Source organism: Haliotis rubra, unplaced genomic scaffold, assembly GCF_003918875.1.
Source record: "Haliotis rubra isolate DU_JTF1 unplaced genomic scaffold, ASM391887v1 Scf95, whole genome shotgun sequence".
Lineage (NCBI taxonomy): Eukaryota > Metazoa > Mollusca > Gastropoda > Lepetellida > Haliotidae > Haliotis > Haliotis rubra.
In genome coordinates, this window is record NW_025767690.1 from 1,941,069 (window position 1) to 1,953,714 (window position 12,646).

General features: G+C 42.1%; 1 protein-coding gene across 2 annotated transcripts in view; it reads left to right on the forward strand.

Annotated features, from left to right (window-relative positions):
* The window catches only part of LOC124264887, a 42,686-nt gene that overhangs the window by 15,972 nt on the left and 14,068 nt on the right, over nucleotides 1-12,646 (forward strand). The window contains exon 1 of one of the 2 annotated variants that reach the window (XM_046699667.1): nucleotides 6,527-6,712. The exons of the other annotated variant lie outside the window; for it this stretch is intronic. Within the exon in view, the coding sequence (XP_046555623.1) occupies nucleotides 6,671-6,712 (42 nt within the window). The 5' untranslated portion in view covers nucleotides 6,527-6,670. Of the gene's footprint in view, nucleotides 1-6,526; nucleotides 6,713-12,646 lie in introns of those variants that run through there. 2 annotated transcript variants of the gene reach the window in all.

Sequence of the window (12,646 nt, forward strand, 5' to 3'; positions counted from 1 at the left end):
ATGGGTACAGTGTGTGAAGCCCATTTCTGGTGTCCCCTGCCGTGATATTGCTGGAATATTGCTAAAAGCGCCGTAAAACTAAACTCACTCACTGGATTACTTCTGAAAGAAAAGACCTTTTTTAATTTCTCCTAGTTGGTCCATCGCTGCTGGGGTCGATGATGTAGCGTGATGACAATGCACGCGTAGGTAGAGAGAATATAGAGCCTGCTACGTTTTATGTACATCAAATATGTTCACAGGCTTGTTAGATTGATGAGCAAACACTGACCGGACACTAGGTAAACAGATCGGTTATATGTACAGGTTAATACAAACCACAGACCTGTGGGGATGTCTAACACGGAGTAAACTGGTTGTAGTGACGGTACTTATGTTTACTGACAGCCGAGCGCCAGAGGGCGCGAGGACCGTGCCAAAACTCAGACGGATCCCAGTCGAATCATGTATAGAGGAAACAGTCGAATTATACCCCGAATGTTCTTTGTAGAATTGGTCTTTAGCAACCCATGCTTGTAAGAGGCGACTAACGGGATCGGGTGGTCAGGCTCGCTGATGTGACACGTCATCGTATCCCATTTGCGTAGATGATGCTCATGATCATTGGATTGTCTGATCCAGACTCGATTATTTTCAGACCGCCCCAATATAGCTGGAATATTGCTGAGTTGGGCGTTTAACAACAAACAAACAAACAACATTATAATTAATGGTGTTAGGAGGTACAACTCGCATCCTACCGGGTACCCCTTTACAGCTGGGGGAACTGACCCATATCCCAACAAAGTCACTTGCCTGAGGTGACACGCTTCCTGAATATGTGTTTCAACGTGGGGATATACCTAAGCCGCAGAATTTCTGAGGAGTCAAGCTGTCGAACACGGTCAACCATCCAACCCCTCTCCGCCACCAGCGTGTTTTAACAGCGCTTTAGTTGTGACCTGTGCGCGCCACACGGGACCACTACAATAATAACATTTGTTCCCTAATGTTTTATCCCCTTCGCTATCACTACTCTGCTAACTCTAGACATATTGCTGTAGTTATTGTGCTGGAAGATTTGCTGATACGATAGAACGGCGTGTCTGTAGATCGATCTGTAGATTGTCACGGTCAGATCAGACAGATTATTGTAAAGTAAGCTTTTCAATCCCGAATATTGAACATGTATTAATCAAACATCGCCCCGAGTCAAATCAACAATATCGAGTACGGTGTTTATGCGAAATTTTGAAGTCAGGTCAACAGGGCATATTGATATTTGAGCTTTCTCGAAGGCGACTAGTTTTGTCAACACCCCTGATACGAGGTGCTGGATTTAGGACAGAATAGAAAACTTATTGTCAGGAAAGTCGTTCGTTTCGAAACAACTCCGTGGTGGGAGTTTTTGTTAAGGTTCAAGCTTAGTGATCTTCGGGGTCATCGTGGCAGTCGCTAAATTCTATTTCATTGTAGTTAGTATGATCGGGGTGAGTGAGTGAGTATACTTTTACGCCAGTATCCCAGGAGCATGGGATTCGAACCTACGACCAATGGATCCTGGCCTGATAAGGGACGTAACTCCGCTAGGTGATCTGCGGCATCCTGCTCTCTCTATGACATTTTAAGAGCATTTTATCTACAAGGTTTTACTGACTTCACCTTTACACTTATACTGTTGTACCCGATAAGGGGCGTTGTCTTAACAATGCAGCTCCATCCTATCTCTCTGGTCTAGTCAGAGAGTACGTTCCAACTAGGACTCTTAGATCAGCCAATCAGTCGCTGCTCATCGTCCCAAATGCACGTATGAAGACATACGGACATCGACGTTTTTCCTACTTGTCAGCTATCCTCTGGAACAATCTGCATGTGTCTCTCAAAGAATCCCCCTCAATAGCCAGCTTCCAGTCTAACTTAAAAACTTTCCTGTTCAAGAAGCACCATGACATATAAATGAACTATTACTGTTGTAAATATGTATATATGTCAGCGCCATGAGCAACCACTTGGTGATTGGACATAGGGCGCTATATAAATGGACTTATTTTTATTATTATTGTTGCAGTACAAGTGGCGTCAATTATTGAAGCCCCCTATTGTGATTGTGTAGTTACAACAGATCAATCAAATAAGTCACTTGTCGTCCTGATGAGTGGTGGACAGTCGCGCTCAACGTGACATTAGTTGTGAGAATGGTTTTTGTCTTAGGCATGGCTAATAGAAATATATAAGTAAACTATTTCATATTGAAATTCACCCATCTAAAGATCCCGCCTGATGCCAGACTGCGTTGTATAATGTGATAGTGACGGAAACCAGTGAACATAGTGAATCCAGTTTCAGTACATCCTCGATAATCTCCAGGGTGTACGTTCCGATAAATCTCCACTAGTTCCCTGGATGCATCTACGGCCCGGTCCGATAATTCTATTGGAATTTAGGGTACTAGTGGAGATTTTATCGGAACTTATAACCCGGAGATTATCGAGGATGGTTTCGATATAGATCCTCCTCATGCGGGGGTGCTGATTCTGAAATATTGTTTTTGTATGGTTAAAAGAAATTATGCAAATTATTTGATATTGAAATGCATAAATATGATGGACACGCATGACGCCAAATTGCCTTGCGTGATAGTCTCGTGGACTTGTGAAGCTTGTGAGTACAGTTCCAATATGGTTCTTCTCAGCGGATGCTGATTCTAAGAAGTGTATCTTCATATGGTTAATAACAATTAAAAAAGAAGTTTAATCCATAAAAATATCTTGGACATCAATGTACAACTTCTAAATGCCACTGAAAGACATAATAACAATCACGTCAACGTTTTCATATTGAAATGCATTAACATAAGGGTCACGAACCCTTGCATAATGTGTTTGTCACGTGAACATGCCAAGCTAGCGAATCTAGTTCCAATATAGACTCTTCCCAGCGTTGACCAAGATGTAGGTGTGAGTTTAGTATAGTTTTAAGCCGCTTTTAGCAACATCCCAGTAATATCACGACGGGGACAGAAATAGGCTTCACACATTGTACCCATGTGGGGAATCGAACCCGGGTCTTCGGCGTGACGAGCGAACGCTTTAACCACTAGGTTACCCCTCCGCCTAGCTAAGATACATAGCGTTCACTGTGAACGCTATGTATCTTAGCTACCCTCCGCCCCGATGATGTTTGAGGGGTTCATGTGAAACAGCGTATCCGTTTAGCTTACTCACAAAGGTCGTGTCGTCGTTTAGTAAACGTTTCTATATCCCCTTCCTTGGCACAACATTGTTGTCGGGTTATTGTTATCTCGAACTGAGCGGTGAGATTAGGTGCCATGGAAGTTAAGCTGACATAGCCGATCACATGCCGCGTGGCTTCACCTATCCGGAAGTTCCCGCATTGATTTATGGGAGAATTTACATGACGTAAAGCTTGAAATAGATTTAAAGCGAAATACGATCTTATTTTCACAACCCATATCTTGGAGTGTATACAGTAGAGGTGTCTCAGTTTTTCACGATGAGTACTCGATGAAGGTCGAATGGTGCCATACAGCCAACATTGGATCTGCATTAAAGTAGCACCATTCAGTTTCGATTTCAAGCTCTATTTGATGACGTTTACACAGAAAAAATGAAAGAACATCCGATTCGTTGAAATTAGTTATTATTCATGCCAAGATTAATTGTAGCAATCCGATGAGTGTATTTGATAAATTCCAACTACATGTATATATTATTCATGGGAAATCATTTACATCAATATTTGTGATTGGGAAGAGTTTTGTTAGATAATTGACAGAGCTATGTGATCTCCTAATAATTGAGTAAGGACCAGATAATGGAGTAATTGATAATCAATCTTCGCAGCTGGGATGCGATCTGCATTAACCAAGTCAGCTATTCTGACCACCCGATCCCGTTAGACAAGCATGGGATGCTGAAAACCAATTCTGACCTTGATTTTCACGAGGATGGTGCATGAGTATTTTCTGCAACATTTCATAGCCGTATCCAATTATTGATGTTTGAAGCACCGTTTATTCATCCATATGTGGTAAGCGTATGTAAATTTTCTAATATTCTGAAAGAAATTCTAACAAATTTTTAAAAAGAATAAATGATTCTGGCACTATAAATGTGAGATTTTTCCACATGCCATATGGCGGTGGTAAAATGGGCAAAAAGTACTCGTTGGTCAGTCAGTGTCTTCAGCTAAGGCTCTAATATATTAGTTTTTCGGACAATTGCAGTTATCTCAAGGATTTTGAAAACAGTGATTATAAAACAGAGGACTACATCCTCATCAGCCATATAGCTGGAATATTGCTGAGTGCGGCGTTAAACAACAAATAAACAAAACATCCTGCACATTTTGTGGCCTTTTGTAGAAGAAAACAACACAGATTAACTGCATTACCATCCTCGATAATATCTAGGGTATACGTTCCGATAAATCTCCACTATACCTTGGATGCATCTACGGCTCAAGCCGATCATTTCATTACCTCGCTTGGTTGGCTTTTTATCCAATCAGGTGTCTACGCTGGGAAGTTGAGCGTACCAATCACAACTCACTTTTCACTCGCTTTTAAATTATCTAACCGATTAAACTTGGCAACACAATAATACATTGTTGCAGAAGCACTCTGAAAGAGGTAGAAGTAGTTCTTGCATGTACATGTATTTTTTTAAGATTTAGGACCTGTCAATTTGTCTGTATGTTTTCCCCAAATCTGAGTCGCACTGCGAACAAACTTTCGTGGCTGCGACCGCCATCTTTGTTGACACTGGCAAGCTCGGTTGTAACGGCGGCTTAGCTGATTGGCTACTGTGAGAATGCGGAGCCAGCAAAGGGAGGTAATAAAATCATCGTCTCGAGCCGTAGATGCATTCTATAGTGGAGATTTATCGGAACGTTTACCATGGAGATTATCGAGGATGCTGCATTACATACACACCAATAAACGAACGCTTTATCCACTGTGCTACCTACAAATATAAAATGAGATGAACGAATCGGGTGTCCTTTAATTTCTTTTGAGGAGTACCATTTTTTGCATCTGACGCGGTATGGACACTTTCAGTGTAAAGGCGTTCAGCTGTATTGCGTTGTTTTTCAACTCGTATTAATGTAGCTGACAACCAAACACGTGATTTACTGCGTTCTGTCAACGACTAGAATAATGTCCAGCAACCTAAAAACAACAACAAACAGTGCCATCTCAATCCCCGTGTCTCCAGGAAGACGGTTATTACGTCAAGCACATTAACGCGCTGGATACAGAGCGGGGGTAACTACCGCCGCGAAGCAATTGTCTATGAACCGTTGGACGCACCAATCACAATTAAAATGTCAGTAGTTTGATTGACACAGGGTCAGGTGAATGATTGTGACTACCGGAACCTCGTGAACCGTTTCCTCCGATATTTTCTTATATACCCTGACTAAGATTCCCCAAGGGTAAATGATTAAGAGAGTTTTATGCCGCTTAAAGCAACAACCAAGCTGTAGCAAAACATTGGAATACAAGAATGGCCTTCACACAGTGTTCTTGGGAATCGAACGCTTTATCCACGCTTTATCCACTTGGCTACCACCAAATATAACATGATATGCATATGTTGTTTTTTGTTTGTTGACTAACCCCACACGCAGCAATAAAACAGCTTAATGAGGGCAGCCTGTAAATCCTGTAAATAACCGAATCTGAAGCAGGCAAACGAATGAGTGACATTATGAGCAACGACCCACGCAGTCGGAGTACGATGACACACTGTCAACTAAGCTTGACGCGATTCATTGGGTGGCCTTGTACACCATAGCTACACATGGATTGTTGCGAGTTATAAGACCATGGTAAATATCAGTTGATCCAGGAGACCAGGGATTTCTTATAACCGCGTTCGGTATTTAACTAGTTTACTGTATTATGTAAGTCTAATTAATCCTAAGAAGCCTGATTTTTGAGGCTTTGAAAATACATTTTTATGAATATTTCAACAATTGCACATCTTTGCCGAAGGAGATTTCTTAGGAGATGTTGATAAAGCGATGCAAGTATATGGTATTCATCATAGGTCACGATTCAGTGTGTGATGCCCATTTCTTGTGTCCTCCGCTGTGATAGTGCTGATATAGTGCTAAAACGGCGTAAAACTAAACTCACTTACTCATAGGCCACGGACACGCGAATTAATGAAAAACATGCTTGGTATTAAGAATTTAAACATATCATGATTATTATCAAACAGTTACTACAAAGCTACTAGAAGTTACTAAATGTAATGTTTAGAACCGAGCGGGACAAATATTTTTATCATTACATTTTTTGTTGTTGTTGCAATCGTTTGTGCCTACCAAGTACAGGTTACCAACAAACAAACTCGACCTTTCAAACAGTAACAATAGGTGGAAGTGAGGCCAACTACTAAATATAGCTTTGCTTTAATCTGCACGTTCTGGCCTGGACACCTTATCAGTATTAAGATTTATCACTTTATGTTTGGAGACGATGTTTTGGACGGTCGTCAAACGGGCAACGTCATTGTGAGTCACCGTTGGGGTGGTAGTGTAAACATGTAATACTAATTTCTGATCTTGCGACAGCCTTGCATATATACATGGGTCCATCAGTCTTGCACATCGTCGACTTTTAAGGTTACATCTTAAGACTCTCCGCCATTCACGGATCACAATGAAAGTTTCACCGGTGTGCTCGTTACGACTGGCGGTATCGGTAAGTCTCAACTCTAAATAATCTGAAACTTTTTCTATTTCACCGCCCGCTCGCTCGCTCCTCCCTCCCTCCCTCTGAATCTGAGCCGTGTCGATTTCCTATTTGACAGGCCTCGGTGTGGATTTCAGGTTAGGGATGATTCTAAGACACCCAGTCAAGTTGTGAGTGAGTGAGTTTAGTTTTATGCCGCACTCAGTAATATTCCAGCTTTATGGCGTCGGTCTGCAAATAATCGAGTCTGGACCAGACAATCCAGTGATCAACAGCATGAGCATCGATCTGCGCAATTGGGAACCGATGTGTCAACCAAGTCAGAGAGCCTGACCACCCGATCCCGTTAGTCTCCTCTTACGACAAGCATGGGTTGCTGAAGATCAATTCTAACCCGGATCTTCACGGGTCGACTAGTTACAGATATCCATCATATTTGCGGAAATACCATTGCATGATACTTTCCCAAACGATTACAACTTCTTTATTCTTTGCAATAGTTGTGAAAGCGTTCGCCCGTCATGCTGAAGAACCGGGTTCGATTCCCCACATTGGTACACTGTGTGAAGCCCATTTCTGGTGTCCCGTGATATTGCTAGAATATTGCTTAAAGCGGCGCAATATATACTCACTCACTCACTTTCCAGTGGTAGCTTAGCCAATATCGACATGTCGTCAGATTTAATTTGAAACCTCGTTGATCCGGATCCGTTCCGACTAAGATTTTACGGGTGAACACGTACTCGGATTAATGAATCATTGCTTCAGAGCCATGTCCTTTGCGTATGTTGACAATCACTGGAAAACTGTCCAGAGACGGGGTGTCCGGAGTAAAATGGTTCGGAATAACAAGGTTTCCTTGTATTGTGTTTTAACAAATTGGGGACGGTGGGATAGCCTAGTGGTTATAACGTTCGCTCGTCACGCCGAAGATCCGGGTTCGATTCCTCACATGGGTACAATGTGTGAAGCCCATTTCTGGTGTTCCCAGCTGTGATATTGCTGGAATATTGCTAAGAGCGGCGTAAAACTTAACTCACTCACTCATTTAACTAATTGTGTGTGGTCAGTCGTGAATATTGACATAGGTCAGGCAAAACGATCGAACCAACTTGGAACTGTAGTAAACTAGTTCTACTGTTGTTATGCACAGCGAGCGCACCGCCCTTAGCCTCATTTACTCATTTGGGTAGACAAGAAACCAGTCAGAACTGATGGGGCGTGACTAGATACTAATGGACTGACAACTATCCGTATTGGAACACCATTAACGCACTATATGCCCCGCAGGATACAGGCACCATGGAAGCGTTGCCTCTACAGTGTTTTAAACATATTACCCCTGTATTGTGTCAAGGACCTGGAATTATGATGTCCGTGAGGTCACTTGCGACCTTATATTCCATAGCTGACCTCTCTTTGGGATCACCAGTGGGACTGACATGGGCATGGTTACGATCGCTGAATGGCTCCTTAGGGAACAGTTACTTTGAAATGTTTATCTACCTCATGATAAGTTTAACAGCTATGACAACAGGGTTACTCTTCGGAGAGTTAATTTCTTCCATTTCAGTGAGTGAGTGAGTTTTGTTTTACGCCGCACTCAGCAATATTCCAGCTATATGGCGGCGGTCTGTAAATATTCGACAAGCATGGGTTACTTATCAAAATCTGGTTGGTGTTGTTTGAGACCGCAGTAAAACCAGTCTGTTATATCTACTGGTGAATTTATTATCGTTCTCAGTAGAATTACCAGGGATATTCAAGATTGTGGAATGTTTTTGGAATAAAGGGTCAGGGAATTTCAAGATCAGCAAATTGTCGAAGTTATAGGTCATTAGTGCCAGGAAAATTCATTCAAGGTCAGGGAATTGCTAAGAAAACGAAATCCTGAGAGATTCAAGATCAGTGAATGTTCAAGGTAGGTAACTCTCAGTGTAAACATTTCCGAGGGAAGACACCGTGAATATAATGAATTTAGGTGTTGAGCAAGTTCATTAGTAGCAGCAATCTTACTAGTTTCACTCCGATGTGATACCTCTGTGTTTAGTCTCGATGACACCTGGGTCATCTTGACGAGGCAATCGAGTAACTGACTATTTTCGCCAGTTCCAACCATTGCCGAAGTAGACTGGAATTTCGGAGTTATGTTCTGGACGGACTGATGAGTCTACGATGCTATGCATAGTCCAATGAAAATCGCGTAACGAAATCGACATCCGGTTCGTAGACTGCGCATGCTCTGCAGGTTTCAGTCGATTGTGGGATTTGCAAAACATTTGTACCTTCAATTGGCGTTAGTGGATATTTTCCAAATATTTTCATGTTTCTGATCAAAGTGCTGATGCACTGTTGATACACTTCGCATAACATATAGATATTGAATATTGACCAGATCATCTTGACCAGGTGCGCCATTTTGTTTCAAGAAAATGCAATGAGTTGAGTTGAGTTGAGTTGAGTTGAGTTGGGCTTTACGTCACATCGGCATTATTCCAGCCATATAGTGACGAGAACAAGTCTGCATTAATAAACATTGTAAGTACAGAGTCAAAATGAGTTTTATTTTAAAAACATATATTCATTACATTGTCATTTAAAAACAGAAAAAGTCATAGCACCAAATCTAAAGGCAGGTAATTTGTTAGTCACATTGCACAGTTATAATTTATGATACAGATCAACTTTCTTCAGGTAGTTCACTATCAGATGAGCGCTCACGCGGGAGAACAGATCTTTCAGATTTGCTGCATCATAATGTGAGTCCCTTGCAGACGATAAGTCCACACAGTCAAGCAGAATATGCTTGATGGTGAAAACCTCATCGCAAGAGACACACATATGGGGGTGGGGGGTGGGTGGGGTGTCCATCCCCATCCGTTTTCAGCAGATAGTCATGAGTAAACCGACTGTGGCCTCATCACCTCATCACGTCTTGACTGACAACCCAAGTAGGTATAACTAATTGTTGGCTTCAATTCATACAGTTTATTTCTTCCTACTTGAGTGTCCCACCTTTTTTGCCTGAGGTCCCGAGTATAGCTTTTGATAGTGGGTTTGAAATCACTGTACGGGATCAGCTTGTCAAGAGCTGCTTTTTGCTGCAGCATCGGCTTTTGTGTTACCTGCTATGCCGACGTGGCCCGGCAACCAGCAGAGGACGATGTCACATTGGCCAGTAGAGAGGTCGTTGTAAAGTTCTAAAATGTCCAGAATGATTGAGTGACTTGAAGTGACATTTTGAAGTGCTTGAAGGCAAGATAATGAATCTGTGAAAACGATGAAGTTTTTGGAATGATTCTGCTGTTTAATATAGGTCAAAGCTGAAAATATAGCTTTGGCCTCGGCAGTGAAAATGGAACTGTTGTCGGGAATCCTAGAGGAGACAGTCTTGGATCCAATGACTGTAGCACTGGCAACTTGGCCCTCATCTTTGGATCCGTCTGTGAAAATGGATGCAAGGTGGAATCTGATTGGCCAATATGAATGACACAGAAGGGACATATACACTGACAAGAGCTCCGAAACTGCATTCTGCTACGGCAAGGAGGATAGCTTTTGTAGTCAGGATAACTCAATTTAGTCGGGAAGATGACCTCCATGAGAGAGATGGTTGGGTGGAACTTTGACTGTCCAATCTAAATGTCTTTGAGTCAAACAGATTTGAGCTTTCCAAAACAACGCGCCTTCATTCCTGAAACACCTTATTTCGTCCTTGTTATGTACATTCGGGAAAGATTGTGTCAGCACATTTCTGCGGTACAGAAATCAGATATGCTGATCTGAATGCTTCGAGAACTTAGAAGCCTCGCCGCTTATTGGTTCACAGGGGAGTTCATCCTCTCTGTGTGTCCTAAAAAAGTGGTATCGTATAACGGTAACGCATCTGAATATAATGAGACCAAGTTGTTAATGTGAGTTCTAGTCCAATTATGCTACGTCTCAATTTCTTGAAAGGACGTTTAGATATGTTTGTGGCTGCTGAAAATATAACCAAACATATAATAATTCAATTGAAGATTTAAACACCTTCAGTTCTCCGTGGGCAAGTTCTGCCTGTTCAATGACCAGTATGCCACCTTATACCAAGACTGCTTCGATTAAAAGGGGATAACTGGAAGTCAGTCAGTGGACAAACGTTTTAACTACTAGTAATAAATCAATCATCTTGACAAAATCGATATCCGCGCACTGCACTCTAGATAAATGTTTAGGTCATTAAACGTTGATTGTTGGTAGTGAGGACAATAGGCTAACGCTCCATTAAACAAGTTATTGTGTTCAGGGTTTTCGAACAGTATCAGCTTCAAAAGACCCCGGGTAACTACAGTACACCTACTCAGTTTAACAGAAGGATTTAATAACGGGATATTTGCCATTCAAACAAGAGAAGTGCTGTGTTACTAGATCCTCGTGACGTGGGGGATAAGCTTCAGCAGTTTCCCCATCCCTGCATCCGTACATCGTTGTTCGTTTATTACGAACACGCTTGTAACGAAATGACGGTTGTAACGAAGTTCTTTCGTCACGGTCTCTAGCTGTATGTTATAGTCGAAACGCACAAAGAAACTAGGGTTATAACGAACCAGAATTACAGTGAGTGAGTGAGTTTAGTTTTACGCCGCACTCAGCAATAATCCAGCTATATGGCGGCGGTCTGTAAATAATCGAGTCTGGACCAGACAACCCAATGATCAACAGCATGAGCATCGATCTGCGCAATTGGGAACCGATGACATGTGACAACCAAGCCAGCGAGCCTGACCACCCGATCCCGTTAGTCGCCTCAACCAACATTAGCGGGTTTTTTAGTTTGTTTTAGCCGAACTTTGACCGCATATCAGTTTGTATTTCCCAAACATTGCTATGGTGTACGAGACCATATTAAACTGTACATTAAAATAACTTAGATAACATGACAAGAAATGGTTATTATTTACAACATAATGATCAAATTAACAAATGTGTATGGTGATGACAAATTCCACAACACGTCGAGCTTACCATGCAGGTAATGGACACAAATAGCAGCATTAATGGGTTCATTTCCTTATAAACTGTCGGGGAAAAGAAAGTACGAACTGGATCTGACCACGACACTACAAACGTTATCAACCCAGAAAACAGTCGCGGAAACACTGCAAACCCCGACCCCGTGACGATCCGGGTTAGAATTGGTCTTCATCGACCCATGCTTGTCGTAAGAGGCAACTAACGGGATCGGGTGGTCAGGCTCGCGGACTTGGTTGACACATGTCATCGTATCCCAGCTGCGTTGATCAATGCACATGCTATTAATCACTGGATTGTCGGGTCCGGACTCGATTATTACAGACCGCTGCCATATAGCTGGAATATTGCTGAGTCCGGCGTTAAACAAACAAACAAACAAACAAGGCAAACCTTGCAGTTCAAAAACAGCTATGATACTCGTATTAAGTAGGGGCGGTGGGGTAGCCTAATGGTTAAAGCGTTGGCTCTTCACGCCGAAGACCCGGGTTCGAATCCCCACATGGGTACATTGTGTGAAGCCCATTTCTGGTGTCCCCCGCCGTGATGTTGCTGGAATATTGCTAAAAGCGGCGTAAAACCACTCTCAGTCAGTCAGTCGTATTAAGTATCACAATAGCCATTCTACTTTGTTTCATTTTTAACGTATGTCAATCATTTACGTATACTTACTTTCGCTTTCTTAAGGTTACATGGGCACACAAGTGCTAAGTAGTTAAGTTTTGGAATATTGATTATTCATGTAAAGTAAAATGACCTGAACGTCGCATCCGAGTCATCCGTCAGAATCTTCCGCAATGAATATTTCATGTTTGTAAGCGAGATGTTCCTGCTCAGCGAAGCAAAGTTTAACATCGGTCATATCGATCGTCTCGTGAATTGCAAGGTTCATGTCAGGACGTTTGAGTTTTACGTTTTTATTTCCTTGGAATT